Here is a 27,632-nt window from a genome sequence, read left to right as displayed (position 1 = left end):
AATGAAGCCCCAAACATTGAGATCTTGCGGGTGTGGGCGGATGAAAAAACACTCCCATGCTCGGGGTGAGTGAAAATTAACGATCGGGCGATTCAGGAGTTAGCAGTCGTGTCAATAAACGCCTCGGCGGGGGTTGGGGGGGGGTGTGTGACGGCCATGCTTTCCCTTTCGGAGACCGGGCGTAAGGACCAGTCGCGCGCACGTACACGCGCACGGACGCGCGCTCACGCACACGGCTGATGTTGGCTTGCTGACTTGTCGGTCGTTTGGTCGTTTGGCTTTTCTTCCACACCGAGCGCGACACAAGCCGACGAGGAGCTCGAGCGCTCGGGATCGGCGAGCGGAAGCGGAGCGCCTCGTCTTGCTGTGCTCCTACCCGAGCTGGACGACTTTTGAGGTGGTTGGAGGTGGGGGGGCTTCCGTCTGTCTGCCACCACACCTTGCAAGTCGCCCGACGGCGGAGGGAAGAGAGGAAGTCGCCCTATTTGTTTCACTTCCGTATGAAGGTGCGTTTGTTTCCTACCCCGTGTTATTTTCCTGCTCCACCTTTCCTTGCCCACCACGCTTTTGACGACTTCCAACAGTTTTTTTCGCCACACTCGAACGCCTGAAAAAGTATTTTAAAAAAGCAGATTGGCTTCGGAAATCGAACTTTTTTTTTACGGGTTCTTCGTGTTTGTTTACGAGGAGATGATGGATGAGGTTGGGGAGGGGCAGTAGCAGGCAAACTACAAACAAATAATTTTTCAATAATAATTCATCACACAGTTTCTAATACCATATCAAAGTGCATTTAAATAGCTTTCAATTGATGTCTAGATTATTGTTCTATGACAAATAATAAGGAAATAGTGGCATTTTGAATTTTCGAAGGGGATTTTCTGCCTGTAATCACAGTTAAAACGATGAAAATCTGTGACCGAGTTCTTTATTACAGTTTAAACTATCACTGTAAAGTGTCCTTGAGAGTTTTGAAAGGTGCTTAGAAATTAAATGTATTATTATTATTATTATTATTATTATATCTTTTTTAATTTTTGGCAGATCTTAACCAGTAAGGCACCATTGGAAAGCTTTTGAAATTCTAAACAAGAACCGAAAAGATTCAAAATATAAATGAGCAAACATCAACGATCATCACAGTGGTCAAGTGGACATCCAGCAATGGCCGTCACGTAGGGATCCGAACCCCAATTTTTGCTCCAGCGTGGCCTTGTAAGTCATTTCTGAAGCCATCACAAGTGGTTGCAAATGTTGGCTGCAGGCAAAGCCAGCCGAGCAGAGTAAACATGGCAGACATGTGACTGGGTTTACACTCGACCTCGGCTTTAGGAGGAGCTGATGGGGTAAATGGGTGGATTGATGCTGTATCCCCCCTCAGAGATGTTTACATATCATGTGATTTGGGGAATGTCTCAAAAAACAAGACTTGTATCGAATACTTTCCATACTATGGGGACAACTTATCGATTGAGTATGTCTGGCCCAGATTGATATTCTTCAATAATAATAATAATACGTTTCATTTCTAAGCGCCTTTCAAAACTAAATAGCTAGACAATTAGCTAACTAGCTAGATATCCATATAGCTAATAGATAGCCAGCTACATAGCTAGCCAGATAGCTAATAAATAGCAAATGGATAGCAAATAGATAGCCATCGAGGTAGATAGCAAATGGATAGCCAGCTGGGTAGCTAGCTAGATAGCAAATAGAAAGCCAGCTAGGTATCTATCTTGCTAGCTATTAGTTATCTATTACCTAGCGTGCTAGCTTTTTATCTATTTGAGTTACTTTTGGGTTGAGTAAACGCTGGCGCGTGTGGCTACCACTGCTCACCCACAGAAAAATTCATCCTTTGACTGTAAATTGTCCTTGAGAGTTTTGAAAGGTGCTTATAAATGAAATTTATTATTATTATTATTATTATTATTATTATTATTGTAATAAAGAAAAGCAATGAAAGGAAGCTGAAAGACATTTTTTTATTATTTATTAGTTATTCTGGGTTGAGTGAATGCTGGCGCGTGTGGCTGCCGCTGCTCACCCACAGTAAAACTTAGTCCTGTGTCTGTAAAGTGACCATGAGAGTTTTGAGAGGCGCTTATAAATGAAATGTATTATTATTATTATTAAACATCGCTGCTTCTGTGTGATATAATATATCAGTCTGTCGACGGAGGTTCCCTTGCGGCCACTTAAAAGTTTAACCCACGAGCTGCTTTGACCGCTAATGGCTTTAGCTAGCAGTTTCATCAACGAGGTGCAGCGATTGATCGGCGGTGTTTGCGCGAGGGGGGGACGGAAGCCGCGATAAGCACTGCGGATCCTCTCCCCTCTTTGCCGGAACTGCGCCGCTCAATCAGGCCCGTTGATGGACAGATGGTTGCAAACCGCCTTTAATTGGAAAGCACAGCTGCCATTTTAATTTCATAAACATCTGCAGCGGCGTGAAAAGAACGTCGGCAAATCCCAAATGCCGTTTGGACTGCAACGCTCGACTGACTTTTCCATTGAAGTTTTGGGGAAAAAAATACCAATCAAGCTGTTTGTTTGGAATCAATCAAGCCCTTCATTCTCGCTACTGTCATCCATGCAAAAGGAATAATTCATCATGTACGATAGGACACTGAATAAGTGGATGGATGAGTGGCTATTGGAGGATGCGGTGGGCCGTCGGGGCCTGCAAGGTCTTCTCTGCTGGCCTAAAAATATCTGAATCACAGACTGATGGGAATTATATTGGGTATTATGAATTCTGATGAAATAATAGCAAATTGTCTTTCAGCTTCCTTTCATTGCTTTTCCCCTGTTGCGCCGATCAAACTGTTGCTTTCATCAATCACATTTAACCAATCAGATTTCGAGTTGGACGTGAAGGCCTGCTCGTCAGAGTTTTGGCAAACTATGATTGGCTACTCACATGAATGGCAAGTCACTCGCCAATCATAGTACCACGAGCCACGAGTGATAAGCGCATACTGGCCAGAGCTAGCACACTGTATCTGTCGTGAGCTGCATAAGGAAATATATTTTTGTGTTGATTTAATAGCCTAGACGCGACATGCATGGCCCGCCACCGCGTGTCATGCGCAGTCAATTTCAATTTTCAATTTCCATGTTCATCATTTTATGATTATAACCATCCCGCCACCGCTCCTTTCTGGCCACTAGATGGCGTCAAGTGAGTCGCGCTTCCAACAGCTGGCGTCCCAGAAGGATGCGGCCGACCAGAACTTTGACTACATGTTCAAACTGCTGATCATCGGCAACAGCAGCGTGGGAAAAACGTCTTTCCTGTTCCGCTACGCAGACGATTCGTTCACCTCGGCCTTCGTTAGCACCGTCGGCATCGACTTTAAAGTCAAGACCGTCTTCCGCCATGACAAAAGGATCAAACTGCAAATTTGGGTGAGTGAGGTTTTCCTTGTTCCACTTTTGGAAACGTGCAAATGGGAACACGCAAACTGGTTTGGGATTCAAATGTTATGTACCAAGCGGTTGAGGTTGAGAAATACTTTTGCGGAACTGCGGTTTTAATACTAACGCTATGCTACTAACTGAAAAATATCACCATCTAGGAGACAGTGATTACAACAGACGGCTATTCGGATTGACATTAGCCTTTTTATCTGGGCAACACTTCAGTCATTTGCAACTGGACGGGTCAGAAAACATATTATCAATGTAGCTAGCAAGCAATCTAGCGATGTAGCTAGCTAGAGAGCTAGCTGTTGCTAGCTATTAGCTATCTGATCGCTAGCCATTAGCTATCTTTTCGCTAGCTATTAGCTACCTTTTTGCTCGGTAGCTAGCTTGCTTTCTATTTGAGTTACTTCCGGGTTGGGTGAACGCTGGCGCGTGTGGCTACCGCTGCTCACCCGCAGAAAAAAACTTATCCTGTGACTGTAAAGTGACCTTGACAGTTTTGAAAGGCGCTTAGAAATTAAATGTATTAATATTATTATTAGCAATGTTACTAGCTAGCTAGCTAGCTAGCTATTTGAGTCAGGAAACATATTAGCTATTAACTCAAACATTAATTTCCCATAGGAAACCATTAAAATGAGAACAATCCGTTCCAAGGTCCCCATAAAACATAATTTTCAACTATATAAGCCTCACAACTGCACACAATATACCTTATTTTACGTATTATAATAATAATAAATATGCTATGGTATAATAATGAAAGAAATAAACTGTACTTTATAATAAAGTCGTTTTATTTACCTTTATGATGTTCGCCACCCTGTTGATTTAAATTGATAAGACTGATCAAACATCTGATTCAGCTAAACTAATAACGCGTGAGACAGTCCAATGCCAACCAACCAGCCAATGAGCCCACACCAAAACACACACTCGCTAGTTTTGTTCAACGATGTGACACAAGCAAAGAATTCTCCCAAAATGTCCGCATCGTGTGTTCGTAGGAAGATTTTAGTTTTTCTTCAGAATGTGACTTTACTTGTCTGCCCGGTCCTGTTTCGTCTGCTTTAATGGCACACAGACCGGTATTTTCCAAGTCCAGGAAGCTAAGGAAGTTCTCTCTGGGGACAAAACGAAGATCTACTGCGTTGCCAGGGCGTCGATGACGAGTCGAATAATAATAATAATAATAATAATAATAATAATAATACATTTAATTTCTAAGCGCCTTTCAAAACTCTAAAGGTCACTTTACAGTCACAGGATCCGTTTTTTTTTTTGCGGGTGAGCAGCGGCAGCCACACGCGCCAGCGTTCACTCAACCCGGAATAACTCATATAGATAGAAAGTTAGCTAGCTAAATAAATCCGACCATCGTCAGTAAACATCAGATGGCCCGACAACTAATAGATAACTAATAGCTAGCTAGCTAGCTCGTTATATAGCGAATAGATAGCGAATAGATTAACAATAGATCGCTCAAAATTAATTATCGTTAATCATCAACCCACTGCTCACCATCCAAAAGATATCGAAATTAAATGTATTTTTATTTTTTATTATTATTTCCCTGTTGTTGTTGTTTTTCTGACCCCTCCCCCCCTGCCAGTTGCCAGGCTGCCTTTTTGTGCATCATGGAAACAGGCGTGACTGATAATGCACCACATGGCCCCCGCGCCGGGATACGCGTTCTACTTGTACAAGCGCATGTACGCGCTGTTTGCTCACCATGTTTTCATCCTTTTATTTCGGCATTGAGGATGTGTGTTTTGACCGCTGCGCAAATACACACCTTTCGCTCACAAAACTGCAAACAACACATGCAGCGCCTGGTCCATAAAACGGTATCGCTTCATCTAAGAGCCGCCTAAGAACCGGCCCAAAAATGAGAAATACTGCAAGGTTAAAATATCCCATCAATCAAGCTCCACAAATAACCCGCACAAGTACAATTTGAACAGAAAAGAAAAGCAATGGAACCAGCTCTGAATGAAGTTTCTAGTGTGTCTGCCTGCATCTGTTGATGTTACAGTATCACAAGTTCTCAGATGTACAACCCAGAGCTGCTTGAGACGTTTGATGCAAAAAGCTATCAACCCAGCTAAACAGAACACAATTGATGAGGAACTTGGTAAAGTTATCGCAGAGAAAGCACGGCAACTTCACTCAGATATCGTCAAGAGGCAACCCGGGAGTTCATCATCCATCGATGATTTTAAGGCTAGCCACAGATGGTTTGAGAACTTTAAGCATCGTACAGGGATTCATAGTGTCATTTGTCATGGTGAGGCAGCCAGTTCTGACGATAAAGCTGCCAAAGCTGACAAGGAATCATTCCACAAGATGGTGGAAGAAGAAGGCTATGTTCCTCATCAAGTGTTTAATGCTGATTAAACCGGTCACTCCATTCCATCAAGCCATCAACAACCATCACAAAGGTCAATAAAAAGACTTTATTATACAGTACAGTATTTCTTTAATTATAATACCATAGCACATTTATTATACATAAAATAAGGTATATTGTGTGTAGTTTTAAGGCTTATTTGGTAGAAAATTATGTTTTATGGGGACCTGAGAACGGATTATTATCATTTTAATGGTTTCCTATGGGAAATTATTTTTTGGGATACACACTTTTCACCTTACACACTCTGTCTGGGAACCAATTAAGTTCGTAAGCCAAGGTATTACTGTAGAAAGAAATCTATACGGTAGAAAAGGGGAGGGGATCATTTTGGGATGTCGTTCTCGCTGTGTTGGGCATTCATCACCCCGACTGCCCTCACGGTTACCCAGACAACACTCTCCTCTTCACTCTGTCCAACAAACGAATGCGACCCCGATGTAAATGAATGCCGTTACCAAGGCGACCAATCCCTGCTCCTCCGTCTCTGCCGTTTTTTTTTAATTTCCTAGCTCGCCTCAATTTATTGTCAAAGGAGACCATGACCTGTTATAATAATAATAATAATACATTTCATTTCTAAGCGCCTTTCAAAACTCTCAAGGTCACTTTACAGTCACCGTATACGTTTTTCTGTTGCTGAGCAGCGGCAGCCACACGCGCCAGCGTTCACTCTACCCGAAAGTAACTCAAGTAGATAGAAAGTTAGCTAGCTAGCTAATAGATAACTCATAGAGAGTTAGCTAGATAGTTGAATAATTCAAATAGGTAGAAAGTTAGGTAGCTCGCTAATAGATAATGTATAGCTAGCGAACTAGATAGCGAATAGATAACTCCTAGATAGCTAGCGAGGTTGTGTGAATGGCAATGAGTTGGCCAGTTGGAGTCACCAATAAATCATATTGAAACGTCAATAAATATACATTTTATCGATTATATGTTCACCCAAAGCTCTGATGATCGATCAAGGGACACTAAAACTTGACTGCAAAACACTTTGCTTGCAGTTCCCGGCCTGTAAAAATACAAGACTGATCATGTGAACAATAGCACCCTCTGGTGGTGATAATACAACACGTCTTGATTGACATAGATCTGAATAAAAAAGTCGTCTGTTGAATATTGTGGCGGGTGAAACGTCGACGGGATTCTTGTTTGTTGACATGTCGTGTCGATGTTTGCGTGAATGCAGGACACAGCGGGACAAGAGCGCTATCGGACCATCACCACAGCCTACTACAGAGGCGCCATGGGCTTCTTGCTAATGTATGACATCACCAACCAGGAGTCTTTCAACGCGGTTCAAGACTGGTAAGTAACAAGCAAGCTCTTGATCCATCTAGCTAGCTACCTAGCTTTTGATCGATCTGGCTAGTTAGCTACAGAGCTCTCGATTCATCTAGCTAGGTCTGGATCCATCTAAGTAGCTATGTAGCTTGCTAGCTTTCTATCTGTTTATGTTGGTGTTTGTAACGTGTCGTTTGTATTGCAGGGCGACGCAAATTAAGACGTACTCGTGGGATAACGCTCAGGTGATTCTCATCGGTAACAAGTGTGACCTCGAGGACGACAGGCTCATACCAACGGAAGATGGCCAGCGTCTGGCGGAGGATCTCGGTGAGCAACAAATAAAATCAGTTTGGGAACGTGTGCTATGAATCCACTCATTAGAAACGGATTCCCGCCGCATCTCTCGCCGTCAGGTTTCCAGTTCTTCGAAGCTAGCGCCAAGGACAACATCAATGTCAAGAAGGTGTTTGAGCGCCTGGTGGACGTCATCTGCGACAAGATGAACGAGAGCATGGCGGGAGACATAAGCTTAGTGCCCAACCACAGGAACCAGAGCCTGAAAGACTCGTCTTCCGACAACCAAGGCGGCTGCGCTTGCTAACGTGCTAACTTGCGCATTTCTCTGTGCCTCAACTCTGGGAATAACCGTCGCTCCTCATCCCGTATTCGTCGTCCCAATTGGCACCGACATGATATCGTCCTCATTGACTGTTCGTCCCTCTTTCCTTCTCGGACGAGGCCTCGCATGACTCGTTTTCGTTTGAGGGCAACTCTGCGAGCGTCATCAAGCACTTTGGCCCACTTCTCTTCAAGATAAAATTCCGCATCAATTTTGATAGGATTAAATATTAAATACAGTGATACCTCGGCTTACGAATGCCTTGGCTAACGAACTTTTCGGCTTTACACACGGAGTGCCTCAATGAGTCATAATAATAATAAAAATAATAATAATACATTAGCCCGTTTTCCTAACAAGGAAATGGCAGCCGACTTTTTTGTCCTCTATTCCCCGCCTCCAGTCTTCGGTTAAAGCCGTACGTGATTGGTCAAGAACGCAGCAGTGAGGGGAGGGGGGGTTACAGAAACACAAATAAAAACGCGAATAAAAATAGATAGGCAGACAACAGAGAGAGATAGAGTGAGAAAATGGATAGAAAACACAGTGAAATTTGGACTCGTTTCAACTTTATTGATAGTTCATAGGCAGAGTGTAGACTGCAAGGTTAAAATATCCCATCAATCAGGCTCCACAAATAACCCGCACTCGGTCAAGATGGAACCTGGAAGTTCGTCATCCATTGATGATTTCAAGGCTAGCCACGGATGGTTCCAGAACTTTAACTGTCGTACAGGGATTCATAGTGTCATTCGTCATGGTGAGGTAGCCTGTTCTGAAGATAAAGCTGCCAAAGCTTACAAGGAATCGTCTCAAGATGGTGGAAGAAGAAGGCTACGTTCCTCATCAAATGGTGATGAAAGCGGCCACTCCATTCCATCAAGCCATCAACGACCATCACAAAGGTAAATTAAACCACTTTATTATACAGTACAGTTTATTTATTTGATTACAATACCATTGCACATTTATTATACATAAAATAAGGTCTATTTTGTGTAGTTGTAAGGCTTAGAAAATTATGTTTTATGGGGACCTGAGAACGGATTATTCTCATTTGAGTGGTTTCATATGGGAAATACATTTTTGGGATACCCACTTCACCTTGGCAACCAATTAAGTTTGTAAGCCAAGGTATCACTGTATTCAAAATGTTATCACTTCCAATGTGATTTGTTCAAAGTTACAATGTCTTGATTGATTTCAAAACATTTTTTGTTTTCCAAAATAAATATTTTGAGGCTGCCGTTTTGCCCTCTTCTGCTACGTTTCTATCGCATCCTTCAGCCATGTTTTTTCAAGGGCTGCATTCGATGACACCGATGTCAGCCATTTTTTTACGACCGTTTCAACTTCCTCACACCCAACGGAATTTTTGAAAGACCCTGTCAATCTAACCCTGTCATCAATATAAACAACTATCAAATGAATAAGTGCCGTCATAAAATTGAAATATTGATGACATGTCCTGATATCCTACGTGGTGAGTACGTAGTACCCCCCCCCCACCTCCCACGTATCCGTTTTTCTCATTTTATCTCAAGAACCAGCAAAAACCACGTTAGCCGCCGCCGTTCAGATTTCTACACCTTCCATTTCCTCTCGCCATTTCCTCCCCTTCACCCCTCTCCAGTTTTCACGACCGACTCAACTTTCATTTCCTTCCCTGAGGATTACCACGCAGGTAAAAAAAAAAAAAACATTTTCTTTGCATTTGTATAAAGATGCAAAGATAGTACCAGTGTCTGAAATAACGTCTGCCGGGACGCCCGGGGCGTGCAACTTACAAAATGTCTCCGCCTGGGTCAGAATAAATGATTCTGATTTCAAAATCTTCATTTGGTTTGGAAATTTCTGAATTTCAGTTCGTTTGGCGATTTACCTACTTGGCACGGCAGCCAATCAGACGCCTGCTTTGTGCTTCCGTCTTTCCGGAGCGTTATAAGGTCGTGTATTTGCATATCATTCTCCAAAGTAGATCCACAGAAGAAAGATTCAAAAGAAGCTAACAAAATTTATGACGCTACAAAAGGTAAACGTACATTATCCTGTGACTGTAAAGTGTACTTGAGAGTTTTGAAAGGCGCTTAGAAATTAATGTTATTATGATTAAAAGCATCGTGGAAAGAACAATTCACGTGGCTTGTAGCAGACGATTGGTCATCTTATTGTGTTTCAATTTGTGAAATACGGGGCAGGCAACTATCCAGTGTTGTCTGCCCTGGTGTCCGCTAACTTTTTCTCATGAGTTTCAGACACTGCTAGTACGGTCGCCCTCCCTTTTTTCAAAAGTAAGGAATCGCGCGGTTGCGTCGAAGAGGAAGTGAGGATTGGTTGAGATCACACACCCCCTCGGCGACCTATCGGGGGTTAAGAAACAGCCGCGTCTGTCGCTGTGATAACGTTGGTACAGAGAAGACAACAAGGGTGCAGAAGGACGATAAGAAACCGTTTCTGTCTGCTTCTCCGGGTAAATCGTGTACTAGTTCTTTCCATCCCGGAGAAGCAAACCAATCTTGGCCCACGGTGCTTATTTCACCAAACAAATGCTAACGGGTTAGCGTATATAGCAGGTGTCGGGAACCTATGGCTGGCGAGTCATATATGGCCCTTTTGATGATTGCGTCTGGTTCGCCGATAAAACTAAATACAAGTAACATCTGACTTACGACCAGCTTCACTTACGACCACCCGTACTTACGACCATGGCCTCAAAACCCTATTTTCTAAATTTTTAATTCTACGCCTTGCACCGTAACGCGCTAGCAGGCCGGCAACACCTTGGGCAATTTTGGCCAGCCAGCATGTCACACACTCGCACAGCAATCGACCGTGTGATGGCACCAGATGGGTGGAGTTGGCGTGTCATTTAGCCTCTGAGTCTCTCTTCAATATTTTGAATTGATTTCGAATTACGACTGTTTGGTCAGAACGGAACTCGGTCGTAAGTTGGATGTTACCTATAACTAGCTAACAATAGCAATGAGCTAAATGGCTATCTAGCTAGTTAGCTAACTGTCTAGCTATCTAGCTGGTTGTCTATTGGCTAGCTAGCTAGCTAGTTTTCTATCTGAGTTACTTCTGGGTTGAGTGAACGCTGCCGTGTGTGGCTGCCGTTGCTCACACACAGAAAAAAACGTATCCTGTGACTGTAAAGTGACCTTGAGAGTTTTGAAAGATGTTTAGAAATTAAATGTGTTGTTATTATTATTACATATTCTCGCTTTTTTGCGGTTCATTTCCTGTTTGGGCGGCAGTTGGCGGAAAGCGCAATTTTGATTGGATGATACTGACCTATGGCCGTTGATGTCGAAAGAGGTAAACGCCCCCTTTTAAATAATTGTCATGAGAAAATGACGAGTATCACGCACTTCAGGTTGAATGGACGGAAGGAGAGAAAAAGTTCTGCCGTGATTCTAGTTTGAATATCAGTGGCACTTTGACAAACCCCATGCTAACGTTAGCATCCATATACTTCTGCGAGAGACAGCAGAAAGCAAGCGCGCAAGCTAATGAGCTGTGTGCAGGCCAGCTAGCAGTAACTTTGCATATGGACCTGGCAAGTTGACTTTCATTCTGATCATTTGGCTGGATTTTTATACCACTTTTACGCGCGCTAACGTCGACGGGTCCAATTCTCGCCTACCAACAAGAGAGTCCAAAAAGTTGAGTGGCCTTTGCTTTTGCCCCTCCTCTTTGTCATCTTCGCTGCTTTTTAGGAGCGAGTAAACAGCTCGGCGGGCGTCTTATCAGCTCAGCGCAGCCTTTTAAACGTGTTTTTGCTCTCCTTTGGTATCTGAAGACCAAAACAGGACAACAAGCTAGCCCGCCCGCCCGCCCGCGCTCGGCGGCGCAAATGAGCGCTAGCGTCTTTCACTTTGTTCTCATGTTGTGCGCAGCCAGACGGCGACCGCCACTTTTTTGCTTCGCACACAAGACGGGAGGATGTCATGTGATCACCTGAAACTACTTTTGGCACTTTTGAGCATCACGTGCGCCATGACGGTGGATTCCGGTGTCCTGGACGGCCGAGATTTCCAGAGCAAAGGTACGCTTGACCCTTTAAGAATCAACCTTGGAGCTCCATGATGACATTCCTCTCTCTTTTCCAAGAAAGTCATCAACTTTTTCCATAAAACATTTGGGAGAGGGATCTGGGATGTCATGTGTATTTTTACACATATTTTCTTATTAGCTATCTGTTAACTGTCTGTCTGTCAGGCTGGCTAGCTAGCTAGCTATCTATTAGCTATCTGGCTGTCTGGCTATCTAGGCAGCTATCTATTAGCTAGCTAGCTCTTTCTTTGTGTGAGTTACTTCCGGGTTGGGTGAACGCTGGCGCTTGTGCTTGCCGCTGCTCACCCACAGAAAAACTTATCCTGTGAGTGTAAAGTGACCTTGAGAGTTTTGAAAGGCGCTTAGAAATGAAATGTATGATAATTATGATGACAATCTCATATTTTCTCCCAAACGTGGCTTCCACAGTCTCACTTGTGCTGGAAAAGGAGTCGGAAAGCCCCAAATGTTTTACGGACAGCAAAAAGGACACCACCTGCTTCTGGGAGGAAGACGAGGAGAGAGCCGGATCTGCCGATCAATATTCCTTCACGTACGCTTACCAGTAAGTAACCAATCGTGATGGACAATCGGGAACTCTGAGTTGACCGTTGTGGTTCCCACTGTCGTGCTAATCTTGGTGAATTTGAAATCTACGGTGGATTGTCGCCATTTTGTTGATTGTCGCCATTTTATTGATTTATTTTAATTAGAAAATCACCATTTAGAAAATTGGCGAAGGGGCTCATCGAAACCTATATTTAACAGCAATGAATGTCAATGCATTTTAGTGAGCCATTCAGTGTTTGATTTGTTTTTTGATTTAATCTCTCTTAAGCATTTGAAACATGCATATCAAAATTGAATTGACAACTGAAATTGAATATTCACTTCAGTTTTTAAACTTTTTTTAACAGTGGAACAGAAGTAATAGTTGTTTTCTTGATTGTCGCCAATTTAGATTTTTTTAATGAAGAAAATCACCATTTTGGAGAAAAAAAAAATAATCGCCATTAAAAACATTTGTGAATCGCCATTTTGGAAAATAAAGAAAAAAATTGAAATCACCATTTTAGGAATTTAAAAACATTTGTAAATCGCCATTTTTAGATTTTTTTTAAACATTGAAAATCGCCATTTTAGAAAATTGGGGTCTCGTTGAGTCAATGACTCATGTAGTAATTTGCTGTTCCTAATTTAGCCTCTAGATGGCAGCACTTAACACAGGCAGGGAACAGCGATTACGAATGAAGGGAATTTCAGCTCTCTTTAGAGATCCGGTTCTTTTGGCTCAGCTCACCCAAAAGAACCGGCACTTTCGGCTTCCAAATAGCTCCCCAGGTTGTTTGTCGCTAACATAATTTACGACCAAAAATAAGGTAAAATGAATTACTAATGTAAAAAAAAAACATACAATATCCTCAGTTTTTCTTTTTTTGTTGTTGTTTAAATTAATTTACTACAAAAATATACAATACACTATATCATTTTTAAAATGTATGTGACTTTATTTATGTTTCTGTGTGTGTGTGTTTGCGCGCGCACGTGTGTATGTGTGTCTTCTACCACGGATTTGACCAATCACGTGCGACATTAACCGAAAGGGTTGCGGAATCGACTCCTGATTGGCTGCCGTATGCAAATTACCAAACAAGCCAAATAAAGCAAACGTTTGCTTTATTCAATAAAGCAAATACTTTATTTGATTTGAAAAAAAAAAAACATTTTGTTTTTTTTTTCGTTGTCGGCCACCCGGGCGTAGACATTTTGTAGGTTGCACGCCCGACGTAAAAGTTGCACGCCCCCGGGCATCCGGGCAGACGTTATTTCAGACACTGCTTTGTTCACCAGTCCAAACTGTGAGCGCCAAACGTTTTCCGTGTTTGGAACAGAAAAGAAAATGGCAGCCAATGCTCGCTGACGAGCCATTCGCGAGGGGCGAAGAAGCTGTTTATCTGCTACCTCCATCAAGCGTCCATGTTTGCTCAAATGGACATTCAAATTCATCGGGAAGGACGACTGATCCACAACCGCAGCCTTCTGGTTGAACTTTTATGTAAGTCAACTTTGATGGCCATACCTGGCATACAAAGAATGGCGTCTGACAAATCATTTCAACTGTTTTCATAGCTTTCTACATTGATCACCAAATTCTGTACTCGTCCAACAGTTCTGCTGGACCCACCGGCTAACGTGAGCGTGAGTGCTAGCGGGCAACCGGGTCAGCTCAACGTGAGCTGGATACCTCCTCCGCTTCGACACATGGAGGACTGCTTGATGTACGAGGTCTCCTATACGATGGCTGGCAGTCATCAAATGCAGGTATGCTAAGGCTTTTTCATTTTTCATTTAGGTATTCCTGTTTTGTTGTTATTGATCCCACGTTTGGTTTTCCAGGTAGAGGTCGTACGAGCAAGTTCCAGGATGATCTTAAGGGGCCTTCAACCGGGCACCAAGTACAAGGTTCGGGTTCGGGTCAAACTGGATGGAATTAGCTACAATGGCTTCTGGAGTATGTGGAGTGATCCGGTTTTTGTGGAGACAACGCCTGCAGGTTTGCGTTTATTCACACACATGATTTATGTCGTAGCACCAGAAACCAGAATTCATCATCATTTCTGCTTTTCCGATGACAGAATTCAACCTCCTCGTTGTCTTCCTGATCCTCACCATGGCTTTCGTCCTCATGTTGCTGTCTTTCACTGTGCTCGTGTCCAATCGCAGGTCAGTACAGCGATACCTCAGCTAACGAACTTTTCAGCTAGCGAACTTTTCGGCTTACGAACGTTAAATTCCCGCAAATTTAATCTTGGCATACGAACTATTTTTCGGGATACACACGGAGCGCCACAATGAGTGATATGTCGTTCGCCAACGAGCCCGTTCTCCTAACAAGGAAATGGCAGCTGACTTTTTTTTGTCCTCTATCCCCCGCCCCCAGTCTCTGGTTAAAGCCGCACATGATTGGTCAAGAACGCAGCAGTGAGTGGGTTTACAGAAACGCAGAGCTGTAAATAAAAATAGATAGACAGACGACATAGAGAGAGTGAGAAAACGGATAGAAAACACAGAGAAATTTGGACTCGTTTCAACTTTATTGATAATTCAAAGGCAAAGTGTAGACTGCAAGGTTAAAATATGCCATCAATCAGGCTCCACAAACAACCCGCACAAGCCATCTGTAACTTGATGGAAAAAGCTATCAACCCAGCTAAACAGAACACAATTGATGAGGAACAAGGTAAAATTATCGCACCTACAAGGGATCATTCGTCAAGATGGTGAAAGAAGAAGGCTTCGTTCCTCATCAAGTGTTTAATGCTGATGAAAGCGGCCACTCCATTCCATCAAGCCATCAACAACCATCACAAAGCTAAATAAAACGACTTTATTATACCGTACAGTGTATTTCTTTCATTACAATACCATAGCACATTTATTATACATAAAATAAGGTATATATTTTGTAGTTTTAAGGCTTAGAAAATTTGAAAATTATGTTTTATGGGGACCTGGGAACGGATTATTCTCATTTTAATGGTTTCCTATGGGAAATTAATGTTTGGAGTACACACTTTTCGCCTTAAACACGCTGTCTGTGAACCAATTAAGTTCATAAGTCAAAGGTATGACTGTATATTTATTATGGCACAGACAAAAAAAAGTGTGATGATAAAAAAAGGGGGCCAACTGTTTTCTGTCCTGGGCAGGTTTCTGAGAAAGAAGATTTGGCCAGCTATCCCGACTCCCGATAGCAAATTTCACGGCCTTTTCACCGATCACGATGGAGACTTTCAGGTAAGAAAAAGAGTCGGTCGGATAAGAAGAGTCGACGCAATCTTCATTCCGTCCTCTTTGCATAGGAGTGGTTGAAGTATACAAACGGGGCATTGTGGTCCAGCCCGGCGTCCTTCTACAACGAGGAATACCCCTCATCTCTGGAGGTTCTCTCAGAACTAAACCCGGACCCCCTTTTCCCTCCACCGCCTCTTCCACCTAAAACGCTCCAACGCACGGCTGGCGTTGTTCCCAGGGGTTTGGATTTGGCGCTGGGAAAAATCCCCCACGATCACTGGATGCTGGAAAACCTCAGGGTGCAGAACCAGGGTCTTCTTCTTTGCTCCCGGTCTTCACCGGTGGAGTCTCAGGATACTTACGTCACCCTAACCGGGAACAACCACAACCAGGTCGCTTGCGGCCAGGCGGCGTCTTTGCCCATCGAAGCGCTTTTGGCTTTGAAAAAGACAATGATGTCTGAAATTCGCTGAGATGGAGGTCAGGGTGGGGTCGTGACCCAGATTCAGTACCCGACCCAAGCGAGCGCATTCTTCAAAGATGAACCTTCCTGCCAAATGTACAGGAAACCAAGACTTTGATTCAGACAGAGAGGTTTGACTGTATATATATTAACAGTGTCTGAAATAACGTCTGCCTGGATGCCCGCGGCGTGCAACTTTTACGTCCGGCGAACAACTTACAAAACGTCTCCGCCCGGGTGGCCGACAACTTCTTCAAGAAGACAACTTCTTCAAACCTGAAAGATGTTTCGAAATCCTCGTTCGGTTTGGAAATTTGGGAATTTCGGTTCATTTGGCCATTTGCATACTCGGCACGCCAGCCAATCAGGCTATTTCGTGCTTCCGTCTTTCCCGAGCGTTATAAGGGCGTGCATTTGCATATCATTGTCCAAAGTAGATGCACAGAACCTCATCCTCAGAAGATTCAAAAGAAGCTCACAAAATTTAGGACGCTACAAAAGGTAAACGTACATTATACCGTGACTGTAAAGTGTCTTTGTGAGTTTTGAAAGGCGCTTAAAATGAAATGTTATTATTATTATTAAATGTATTCTTACTATTAATAAAAGCATAGTGGAAAGAGGAGTTCAGGTGGCTTGTAGCAGACGACGCTACGCAAACGTTGCATTGTGCAACTTGCTGAACAGTGTATGGACAAATGACAACTGGAGCAAAATCATCAGCAAGGAATATTTAGCATAAATTAAGCATTTGTGGTAAGTAAATCCTTAATTTAAAAAATCCTTTGCAACAATGTTTTTTTTTTTGCGATTAGTCATTTTATTGTGTTTAAAGATGTAAAAAACAGGGCAGGCAACTTTATGACCGGGCAGGCAACTTTTCAGAGTTGTCTGCCCTGGTGTCCGCTAACTTTTTGTCATGAGTTTCAGACACTGATGTTAATATTTTTTTATGGATCAGGACTGCAAGGTTAGTTCGAAAAAGTGAAGGTGGGCAGAGTGAGAAGAGAGCCTGTAGCGGGTGAAGATAAATAAAATAAAAGAGGAAGCGATATGTCCAATTTTCAGCTTTTATTTTGTATTAGAGAGAGCATTGACTGTATGTGTTGAAGTCTTTTGTGGTTACAGTTCAAGTCAAAAAAGTCAAAGTCAGCTTTATTAAATCAAATGTGCTAATATGCATGACATACAGCACAGATGTGAGGCACTTATAATGACTTTAAAAAACATAATAAACACAAAAACAAATTTCCTCCCCAATTCAAGCAAACGTCCTCAAACTAACTGAAAGTCCATCAAACCATCAGGGTGTATCGACAACTGCCACTCCTGCGCTAAGCTCGGCTTAACCTTGGTGTCTTGCGCGCAAGGGTCAAAGGTCACCCCGGTTCCCGAAAAGTAAACATGCCACAACTCCTGCAGTCCAGCTGCTGCGGCTTTGTAGCTCGTGTCTTGGTCCAGAGTACATCGTACTTGAAAGTAGCGGTCCAAAGTCTCCAGAACTTGATTCGAGACGACGCAATCTCCGCTTTGCTCTTTTGGCGTATAAGAAGCGATGACGCGACAGGGGGCGGGGCTTGAGGTTTGGTGCTCAAGGAGGCCGGTGAGAAAATTCGCCGAATCGCATAACAACGCCGAGAGGTGTGCGGCGCGGGATTGGTCGCCGCTGTGGCTGTCGGCGGAGGATTCGCGAAGAAAATCCTCCAATCTGTCCACGATGATCAGTGATGGAGGGCCGGGAAAGGTGTTGGTGGGTTCATGAAGGCCTGCAACTTGCTGGAGCAACTCCTCCAATGTCCTCGGATAGCAGAACTTGATTTGCTTGCAGAAGAAAAAGAAAAATGATGAAAGATCAGTTTTTTTAAATAAAAATAACAACATGGAGACATTATTTTTTTCTTCATTTTTGTTTTTGGCGACCATCACAAAGGTAAATAAAACGACTTTATTATACAGTACAGTTTATTTAATATATATAATTATGTTTTATGGGGACCAGGGAACAGATTATTCTCATTTTAATGGTTTCCTACGGGAAATTAATGTTTGGTGTACACACTTTTCGCCTTATACTGTTTGGGAACCAATTAACTTCGTAAGGCGTTGTTGGCCTGCTAGCGCGTTACGGCGTCAGGCGTAGAATTAAAATGGTAAAAATAGGGTCTGGTGGTCGTAAGTACAAATGGTCGTAAATTGAGCCGGTCGTAAATCGGATGTTCAATACAGGGAGTATTGAACAGTTGCGCTATTCAATATGTGTGCTGCTGTGCTCTATTCGGAACAACAAATTAGTAATAATAATTTACACTCAACCTATCGGGTTCACTCAACCCGGAAGTAAATAGATAGTAAGCTACTGTCATACATTTTATTTCAAGCGCCTTTTAAAGCTTTCAAGGACAATTTTTTTCGTCATTTTTGTTTTTGGTTGTACATATTTACCAAATTAAATTCTAGAATCTCATATCTTTTTACTTATGAACACAACTTGTGCTTTTGAAAGCTGTTTTTCGTTTTACACGAATGTATGTACGGACGTATTTATACGTATGTACTATTTGCTAAAAACAAAATGTACCTTTGTTTTGTTTAGTTTAAAATTTCAGGTGGTACCTTTAGACTTTCCGGGCTCAGACTTGGAACACATTTCTGCAAAGAAACTGGCAAACTTTGGATTTGCGTTCGAGCGAAGAACACCACCTTGACGCTCATCCGACATGCGGCCGTCACAGCCGCAAGAAGCAACACGGAGCGTCCGAGATTTCGCTCTCCGACTAGAAGGACGTTGCATTGTGCAGGCGCCGGTGGAATTAACTTGACATCCTTTGACGAGTCCGCCCGCGACATAAAGTTAGCAAACGTATGCGTTAAAACGTCTGCCATGACGGAATGTACCAGAAATTGACGCCGATTTACATGAAGCGCCCTAGTGCGCAAATATTTGCAGTCCGGGTGGAAACAACAGCTTCACGCGTAATTTTTTTTTGTACTGACCCAGCTGTGATTTTATTTTTATTTCGTATAGTGTATATTAATTTAAAGAATGAGACAGACTCTACCAGAAGTTGGCGCCGATTGAAATGATGCGCACTGGTGCGCAAATATTTGGGATCCGTGCGGAAACAACAGCGGTACGCGTCATTTTTTTGTGCTGACTCAGCTGCGATTTTATTTCGTCTATATGAACTTAGACAATAATAATTAAAGACGCCTTATATACTGTTCAGTTGTATTAATTTCATCTTGTCTACTTGATATCTAATTGAAAACAGATTATTTTCTGACAGACAGTGTTTTTTTAGGTGTGCAATAACGTGACGTTTCGGCGTATACTTCCGCTTTCGTCAGAGTGTCGCGGATGGTGTTGTGACTCGTCATAATAACAGCCATGACGCGTCACAACAACGTCCGTGACACTCTGACGAAGGCGAAAGTATACGCCGAAACATGTCAGGTAATTGAACACCTAAAAAAACACCGCTTTGTATACTGGTAGTTTTTTTTAGCGCGGCCGTTTTAGAGAACAAACGCCGGGGTTCCTTTAGCACTTCCGGTTTACACCACCACAACTTCCGCATATTAACAGCATCAGCTGTTGTCGTCAAGATGGCGAATAACCTGACAGAATTGGATCTTCCACTAGTCGTTGAGCCGACTGGGGAACGAGGGAAAAGTGTCTTGAGACGATGCAGGGGGAGACCCAGGCTGACAGAGTCTGACCGAGCACAGCGACGTCTTGAATCCCGAAAAAAATACGACATTCGGAGGGTTTACTTGGGGGAATCGCACAAGCTTTGGAGCGAGCTCCGAAGGCGCACAAGTTTGAGTGACGCTGGCCTGGCAGCCTATTTAATCGTTCTTCATTCCACGTTTGGAGAGAAATATCAACAGAAGCACTCCAAGTAAGCGCAGCGCAAGCAAATCTGTTATGGCAATGCACGTATTTTGCCTTTTTCTATGACGCGAACAGTTTCAAAAGGGTCGTCCATTCCTCAAAATAAACATTCAATTCATGCATATTTCAGGAAAAACACTCTCCCAGATGGATCGTTGGATTCGATGCACGAAAGAAAAGGTGAGTCTGTCAGTCAATTAATGCCAGACAAAACCACACAATGACAGCATGTGACGAGATTTTTCAAGAAGAATTCATCACACATTTTCTCATACCAAACTAAAGTGCATTTAAATAGCTTTCAAATGACGTATAGATTATCGTTCTATGACAAATAATAATAAAATAATTGAATTTTTAATTTTCGAAATATGAGGGGATTTTCTGCCTGTAATTACAGTTAAAACAATGAAAATACGTGACAGAGTTCTTTATTACCGTTTAAACTATTATAACTTTCTTAATTTTTGGAAGATCTTAGCGAGTAGGGTACCATTGGAAAGCTTTCGAAATTCTAAACAAGAACAGTCAAAGTCACAGTCAGCTTTATTGTCAAATATGCTAATATGCATGACATACAGCACAGATGAATTTACTGTGACTGTAAAGTGACCTTGAGAGTTTTGAAAGGCGCTTAGAAATGAAATGTATTGTTATTATTATTATTATTGTTTATTTCTTTCACTACAAATAAAAAAACGTTTGTGGGCAGATTCATTCTAGCATTAGCATCCAGCCCACCTCTCACCCCCATTTTCTGAAATTGGCAATCGTAACCTGCGGATTCAAAAATTCGCCGCAAAGGCGCTGATAAATGAAATGTATTATTATTATTATTATTAATTTATTCTTGTAAACCAGATGGTTTTCGAAAAAACAATGAGCTGCTATTTTCAACACCCTTTGACACTTCTAATAATAATAATCCATTTCATTTATAAGCGCCTTTCAAAACTCTCAAGGTAACTTTACAGTCACCGGATACGTTTTTCTGTGGGTGAGCAGCGGCAGACACACGCGCCAGCGTTCACTCAACCCGGAAGTAACTCAAATAGATAGAAAGCTAGCTAGCTAGTCAATCGATAGCCAACAGATAGATAGCCGGCCAGGTGGATAGTGAATAGATAGCTAGCTAGATAGCTACCTAGCCATCCAGAGCTAATAGATAGCAAATAGCTAGCAAGTGCTGTCTGTCAATCTGCAGTTACACCACCTAGTGTCATGTGTCCACGTGCCTTACATCTTTTTCCAGTTAAGAGAGAGCGTGAATCGAATCTCCGTAGCCTGGTATGTTGGTACCAGGATCACTTGCGTTCGTGCCCTCATGAACCACAACTCAGAGCCGTGGAACCCCGTCCCAACTTCTCCACGGCCGCCATCTGGCAATGTGACTGCGACCATTCCTTTGTGCAACACCTCTTCTCCCCGTTGAGTGAAACCAGCGATTCTGAGCAAGAGGAGAGCGAAAACGCAGAAAGCGGCCATGTTGAGAATGCTGCAGAAAGAGACTCACCCACGTCCAAAAGGTTTTCAAGCCAGAAGAGAAAAACAACAAGTTTGTTCAAAGGTACACATTGAAAAATGTGCAGTAAAGTCTCGTTTTTCTTTTCAACTATTATACATGGTTGATTTTTTTCGGCTAAAAACGCCTTCTTATACATGGAAGTCTTTTTTTTGAGTTGGTGACGAGTCCTCACCCTACGTCACTGAAGGAACGCCCCTGACCGAAAAAAGGACACATTGCAGCAGTCCTTCCACCACGTCAATGCATTTTGCTGTACTTGTTTGGTCTGAAAACTTCGTGTTGCACCAAAAAGAGGCAGAAGAGGGCGACAAAGCTCCGTGTAAGGAATTAATCAGCCTGTGGAACCGGGCTGAAAGACGAGAAATTTTCCGGGAAATGAAAATAGTATCATAATAAGCAGTACTATCAATATAACCGATATCGATATAACGAGACTTTACTGTAGTTGTCGACCTACCAAATTAAGGAATTTCTCATCCATTCATCTATTTAAAATCTGCTTTCTATAGATTTAGAAGAAACAACGGTGGTTTGTGAGCCCACAACCGCAAATGATCTGGAAGAAGAAACCGTAACGTTGCACCCAAGCGTGGAACCCTCGTCCGCTGACGTCTCCCTGACCGTCCCGCCCGTCTGGGAGATGCCTCTAGAACGACCCCAGCCCATTTTTCATCCCCTCGCCTCAGACGAAGAGACGGAGGACAATCAACGAAGCCAAGATGAACCTGGACAAGCGCAAGAACTAGAAATGGGATGTGATTACGAGTGTGTCATCGTGGGAACGTCTTTTAGTGAAAAACTGGATGACACGGAGGAGAATTTGAGGGATTCTATCCCGCCCTCCCATCCGGAGCTGTTGGTCTCATCTCCCGTTCGGACTGAAGAAAAAGGGCAACTTTTCGACCCTTTGCAGACGGTGGTGACAAGCTGCGAGATTCCCAACCAGCAGACGCCTTTGGAAGGCTCACAGGTTGGTAAGATTGGACTTTTTTTCCACCCATGAGACGAGTTAAAGGATAAGTGACACCATTTTTTTTGTTTCCTAACTGACATCAGAAAGACGCATCTAAAAATACCTAAAACACGCAGGCTGATATTTTTAATCAAATGTAAAACACCAATAAAAATGAGTTCAAGTGTCCCAAAACTGCCATAAATGAACTCAAAACTGGGCAGATTCAGAAAGCCCCGCCCCCTTTTTTTGTGACATCACCATTGGTCACACACTGCTTTGCTCCAGAATCAAAACAATGGCTTCAAGAGAGTTCCGATTCAGAGAGGATGCTTTCTTGTTACTCATCCAGTTATGAATATGATTCAAATAGTTCTGAAGAGGAAAGCATACATGTTTGCCATCGATAAAAGAAGTCCTTCCGTATCAATTCGAGCCATCTGGACTCCAACGTAGCTCCCAGAAAATGCACAAGATGGCGTACAAGCACCGTTGAAAATGGGCTGATTTGGAAAAAATGTAGCTCTATGCGGTGGAATCTTTGTAAAATCCGCTCAGTCGAAGTCATTTGAAGTCATTTTACAAATTATGGACGCAACTTGTCTGGAGGTGTCGGTTGTCCTTTAAATGCACATTTGCACATTCGTGTATTGCTTGATTGACTGATTTCACTTGATTTTTGTCGACAGTTAATTATCATAACCGGCCCCAGTTACGAGGCTCTTGCGTCGGACGGAATTCAGCTCGGCGTGGGCGGCGCTTTTGCGGCGCAAGACACCTGCGGCGTCATCGACGACGTCTCCTACCACCAAGAGCCCCATTCCAAACTCCAAGCGACAGAGATTGGAGACTGCTTGACAGGTGTGTCGCTCGGAAAATTCAATTCGACTTGTTGTCTGCCGCTCTTTCCAATGAGACGCCATCAAGTGCTACAGTGCAACACTTGATGTATACAAATAGTCACCTTGTGGGTGAGCAGCGGCAGCCACATGCGCCAGCGTTCACTCAACCCGGAAGCTAACTAGCTAGCTAATAGATAGCTAACAGATAATCAGCTAGCCAGCTAGCCAGCCAACAGGTAGCTAACAGATAGCCAGCTAAGTAGCTAGCCAGCTAATAGATAGCTAATATATAGCCAGCCAGCTGGATAGATAGCTAATAGATAGCCAGCCAGCTAGATAGCTAATAGATAGATAGATAGATAACCAGCTAATAGGTAGTTAATGATAGCCAGCCAACTGGATAGATAGCTAATAGATAGCCAGCCGGCCAGCTAGACAGCGAATAGATAGCTAGATAACCAGCCAGCAAGCTAACACATAGCTAACAGATAACCAATAGATCGCCATCTAAGTAGCTAGCCAGCTAATAGATAGCCAGCCAGCGAGCCGGATAGATAGCTAATAGATAGCCAGCCAGCTAGATAGCTAATAGATAGCTAGATAACCAGCTAATATGTAGTTAATAGATAACCAGCCAGCCAGCTAGATATTTAACAGATAGCCAATAGATAGCCAGATAGCTAAGAGCTAGCTAATAGCCAGCTAGCTAGCTAGCTAGCTGGATAGATAGCTAATAGATAGCCAACTAGCTAGTTAGTGTAATCATTTATAAGGGCAGCTCTTCGCCAAGGTTGACAGGTATGGTTATGATTGTTTAATTTCTTCTTGTTATTATTTTAAGCAGCTTATTGAACAGTTTTGTGACATACCGCTCACAGTCTCGATCGCTGCCAATATTTCAGTCATTTCAAAAAGTAAAGTGACTGTTTACTGGCTACAGAATTCAATGACAAGCAGCTGCTACAAGCCAGCGTTGACGCTCCGGACCACGACTTGCAAAGGAGTCCTGGCAGGTTTGTCGCCTCCTAAAATTGTTTGTAGTTTTTAATTTGCAGAATAATTGACGTCCGAATGAAACATTTGTGTTGACGCTAGATCAAAAAGAAACAGGCGAGGCCCCATCGTCGAGGCGGACGGGATGCTCAAGATGTTCCATTGCCCCTACGAAGGCTGCACTCAAGTTTATGTCGCCGTCAGCAGCTTCCAGGTCAGTGAGACGACGACGACGACGACGACATCTCACCTTTCGTCAACAATTTCATCTCAACCCTTTTTTTTTTTTTTTTTTTTAGAATCACGTGAACTTAGTTCACCGGAAAGGCAGGACCAAAGTTTGCCCTCATCCAGGCTGTGGAAAAAAATTCTACCTGTCCAACCACCTCCATCGTCACATGATCATCCATTCAGGTGGACCGACTGTGGAAAAAAATTGTCATGGCCGGCGCGTACTTGTTTTCCAATGACTCCCATTTTTGTCCAGGGGTTCGAGATTTCATCTGCGAGACCTGTGGGAAATCGTTCAAGCGCAAGAATCATCTGGAAGTTCACAGACGGACTCACACGGGAGAAACACCTTTACAGTAAGATCTTACTCTTACTTTTTTTAAGTCATTTTTATTGGTGTTTTGCATTTGACTAAAACTATCATACTGTGTGTTTTGGCTATTTTAAATGCTATCAAACGTTTTTCTGATGTCAGTTAGGAAACAAAAAAGTGATGTCGGTTGTCCTTTAATAGCTCGTCAGCAAGGCAGCCAATAGCCAGTTAGCATTTTTTAACAACAGCTGAAGCTGGAACAAGGCGCTTAAGATGGACAGCTATCATAGACAGGATATACAGTAAACCAGTCACAAAGATAGATAGGGAGTGAAACCAAGATGAAGTAGAAGGTCCAATCGCACAATCCGTCAACTCCATCTTTTTTTTTTTCTTCCCACTGATCAGATGCGAAATCTGCGGTTACCAATGTCGTCAGCGTGCGTCCCTCAACTGGCACATGAAGAAACACACCCCGGAGGCCCACTACAACTTCACCTGCGAGTTGTGCCACAAACGCTTTGAGAAGTTGGACAGTGTGAAATTTCACAAGTTGAAAAGCCACCCGGAGAAGCTCCCCTCATGAAGGTTCCTTGCTTTCTTCCCCGCATTGCTTTCATTGCCACCTTTGGATTCAACGGCGGTGCTGGTCACGGCCAATCGCAAAAAACAACAAAAAGACACACATTGAAGCGCTTACAAATATTTTATTGTATTTTTTTAAGGTGATGTTTTGTGCTCCTTAGGATGAATGGTCATTTGTTTTTGTTTTTTTTTATTGACTTTGTACACAAGTAAATGTTGCCTTCTCAGGAAATGATGGGGTCTCCTTGCATCACGGTGACAGGCCGTTTTATAATAATACTACTACTACTATTACTACTAGTAATAATATATTATTATTATTATACTAATACTAAGAATAAGAATAGTACTAGTACAAGTAATAGTAATAGTAATAATCCATTTCATTTATAAGCGCCTTTCAAAATTCTCAAGGTCACTTCACTATGGGTGAGCAGCGGCAGCCACACGCGCCAGCGTTCACTCAACCCGGAAGTAACTCAAAAATAAAGAAAGCTAGCTAGCTAATAGATACAATAATAATACATTTCATTTATAAGCTAGCTAATAGATGCCTAAGAGATTGCTAGCTAGACCTTCACTCAACCCGGAAGGAACTCAGATAGAAAGCTGGCTAGCTAATAGATAGCTAACAGATAGCTAGCTATGCCTTCACTCAACCGGAAGTAACTGAGATAGAAAGCTTGCTAGCTAATAGACAGCTAAGTAACTAAGATAGAAAGATAGATAGCTAGGTAAGCCTTCACTCAACCCGGAAGTAACTGAGATAGAAAGCTAGCTGATAGATAGCGTGGCAGCCAGCCAGATAGCTAATAGCTAGCTGGCTACCTAGCTAGCTAGCTAGCTAGATAGACAGCTGGATAGCTAGATAAATATAAAGCAAGATGGCAACTTTGTTATAAGCGCTTTTCAAAACTCCCAAGGACACTTTGCATCCCCATTTGTGAGCATTCTTTGAAATGTTAACAAATTGAAAATGTGCACGTAAGCCACTTGCGTTGCGTTTTCTTTTCAAATCATTTTTTTTTTTATTGTCCGACAAGTCTTATCAACCGATGAATCATTCAAATATGCACCCTGCACTCACACAGCGCCATTTTTTATTTTATTTTTTCACCCAATGACATTTTCATTTCATTTCATTCGCTTCCGTAAAGTGCTAGCTTGGAGTGTTTGCGATCAAGCGTGGGTGTGGATGAGCAAAACCGCGGCGGGCGCTTCGTCACGCGGTGACTGATGGGCTAACCTTTCGCCTGGCGTGACTTTGGAGAGACGGACCGTCAATGGCGCCTCGCTTGTCAACAACTTGAGCTTGTCAAATCGAGGATGACGAATGAAAGGCGGGAATTTTCCGCAACGATTCATCATTCGTATCGTTTTCGCTCATGCGTCACTTCTGAAAGTCATTGTGTGAAATCAGCCAACTTTGAAACCTTACATAAGTCATACATATCCAAATTGCGGCCCGGGGGCCAAATGCGGCCCGTGGTCAATTTGCATTCGGCCCGCACCCTCCGTCATAATAATAATAATAATAATACATTATATTTTAAGCACCTTTCAAAGCTTTAAAGGACACTTTACAGTCACATCTGGCCCGCATGTAGAACTAATACATTGCCTGATCCACTGCTGAAAAGGACGCTTTGATCCTCTCTTTCATCTAGAACTGCTTCATGTCACAAAGACGGTACAGAAAGTGCTGAAGAATGAATGACTCTCTGTCTTTGTGTTTGTATTTCTAAAATTCAACAGCTGCCCCCATTTCAAGCTCAGATAACTCCAGATCCATATAATTTAGGAATTACCTCTTTTTTTTGTGGATGAAAGAAAACAGTCTGTTTCTTACGCTGCATTGAATGTTGATGTTGTCCTAAAATTCAACAGTTGCCCCCATTTCAAGCTCAGATAACTCCAGACTCATATAACTTAGGAATTAACTTTTTTTATGAAAGAATAGCGTCTAAGGTTTGTTACGCTGCATGGAATGATGCCATCGTCCTAAAATTCAATAGACACCCCCATTTCAAGCTCAGATAACTCCAGACCCACATAACTTAGGAATTAACTTTTTTTTTTATGAAAGAAGAGAGTCTAAGGTTTCTAACGCTGATTTGAATGTTGATGCGCTCCTAAAAGTAATATTCTGTATGGCCCTGCAATTGGAGTGACAATGACAAAAACCCTGGCACTGGCGTGGACACGTTTTTGCACATCGTCTGCCAGTCAAGGAG

General features: G+C 42.7%; 4 protein-coding genes across 4 annotated transcripts; 3 read left to right on the top strand and 1 right to left on the bottom strand.

The window, feature by feature from the left end:
* Positions 1–137: 137 nt before the first annotated feature.
* Positions 138–8,995, top strand: rab3db (RAB3D, member RAS oncogene family, b). The gene is made up of 5 exons (XM_089018294.1): positions 138–506; positions 3,175–3,411; positions 7,032–7,150; positions 7,332–7,456; positions 7,543–8,995. The coding sequence occupies exons 1-5, from the start codon at positions 501–503 to the stop codon at positions 7,728–7,730; spliced, it is 675 nt and encodes a 224-aa protein (XP_088874420.1). The 5' UTR covers positions 138–500; the 3' UTR covers positions 7,731–8,995.
* A 141-nt stretch (positions 8,996–9,136) lies between these two features.
* Positions 9,137–17,080, top strand: epor (erythropoietin receptor). The gene is made up of 8 exons (XM_089018289.1): positions 9,137–11,796; positions 12,234–12,369; positions 13,697–13,860; positions 13,975–14,126; positions 14,202–14,358; positions 14,441–14,528; positions 15,515–15,602; positions 15,668–17,080. The coding sequence occupies exons 1-8, from the start codon at positions 11,694–11,696 to the stop codon at positions 16,070–16,072; spliced, it is 1,293 nt and encodes a 430-aa protein (XP_088874415.1). The 5' UTR covers positions 9,137–11,693; the 3' UTR covers positions 16,073–17,080.
* Positions 17,081–17,118: 38 nt separating this feature from the next.
* On the bottom strand, positions 17,119–19,243 carry swsap1 (SWIM-type zinc finger 7 associated protein 1). Its single transcript, XM_089018291.1, has 2 exons — positions 18,676–19,243; positions 17,119–17,883 (listed from the first exon to the last, which is right to left on the bottom strand). Exons 1-2 carry the CDS (start codon positions 18,943–18,945, stop codon positions 17,338–17,340), a joined length of 816 nt encoding a protein of 271 aa, XP_088874417.1. The 5' UTR covers positions 18,946–19,243; the 3' UTR covers positions 17,119–17,337.
* Positions 19,244–19,462: 219 nt separating this feature from the next.
* On the top strand, positions 19,463–25,687 carry znf653 (zinc finger protein 653). The gene is made up of 10 exons (XM_089018285.1): positions 19,463–19,964; positions 20,088–20,137; positions 21,210–21,524; positions 21,992–22,452; positions 23,124–23,295; positions 24,217–24,289; positions 24,372–24,483; positions 24,569–24,683; positions 24,757–24,856; positions 25,222–25,687. Exons 1-10 carry the CDS (start codon positions 19,669–19,671, stop codon positions 25,397–25,399), a joined length of 1,872 nt encoding a protein of 623 aa, XP_088874411.1. The 5' UTR covers positions 19,463–19,668; the 3' UTR covers positions 25,400–25,687.
* Positions 25,688–27,632: the final 1,945 nt, after the last annotated feature.

This window comes from Hippocampus bargibanti, linkage group LG17 (genome assembly GCF_051943395.1).
Source record: "Hippocampus bargibanti isolate YZ-2025 linkage group LG17, ASM5194339v1, whole genome shotgun sequence".
Lineage (NCBI taxonomy): Eukaryota > Metazoa > Chordata > Actinopteri > Syngnathiformes > Syngnathidae > Hippocampus > Hippocampus bargibanti.
The sequence above is the reverse complement of the archived record's forward strand: the minus strand, read 5'-3'. Positions and strand labels throughout refer to the sequence as shown.

Coding starts and splice junctions, on each gene's coding strand:
- rab3db (XM_089018294.1), top strand. Junction 7,151..7,331: donor TTCAACGCGGTTCAAGACTG/GTAAGTAACAAG, acceptor TTTGTATTGCAG/GGCGACGCAAATTAAGACGT. Junction 7,457..7,542: donor GCGTCTGGCGGAGGATCTCG/GTGAGCAACAAA, acceptor TCTCGCCGTCAG/GTTTCCAGTTCTTCGAAGCT.
- epor (XM_089018289.1), top strand. CDS start 11,694: ATGTCATGTGATCACCTGAAACTACTTTTGGCACTTTTGAGCATCACG. Junction 11,797..12,233: donor CCGAGATTTCCAGAGCAAAG/GTACGCTTGACC, acceptor TGGCTTCCACAG/TCTCACTTGTGCTGGAAAAG. Junction 13,861..13,974: donor CCTTCTGGTTGAACTTTTAT/GTAAGTCAACTT, acceptor CTCGTCCAACAG/TTCTGCTGGACCCACCGGCT.
- swsap1 (XM_089018291.1), bottom strand. CDS start 18,945: ATGGCAGACGTTTTAACGCATACGTTTGCTAACTTTATGTCGCGGGCG. Junction 17,884..18,675: donor TGAGCCCGGAAAGTCTAAAG/GTACCACCTGAA, acceptor TTCTTCTGCAAG/CAAATCAAGTTCTGCTATCC.
- znf653 (XM_089018285.1), top strand. CDS start 19,669: ATGGCGAATAACCTGACAGAATTGGATCTTCCACTAGTCGTTGAGCCG. Junction 20,138..21,209: donor TTCGATGCACGAAAGAAAAG/GTGAGTCTGTCA, acceptor ATCTTTTTCCAG/TTAAGAGAGAGCGTGAATCG. Junction 24,484..24,568: donor TCGCCGTCAGCAGCTTCCAG/GTCAGTGAGACG, acceptor TTTTTTTTTTAG/AATCACGTGAACTTAGTTCA.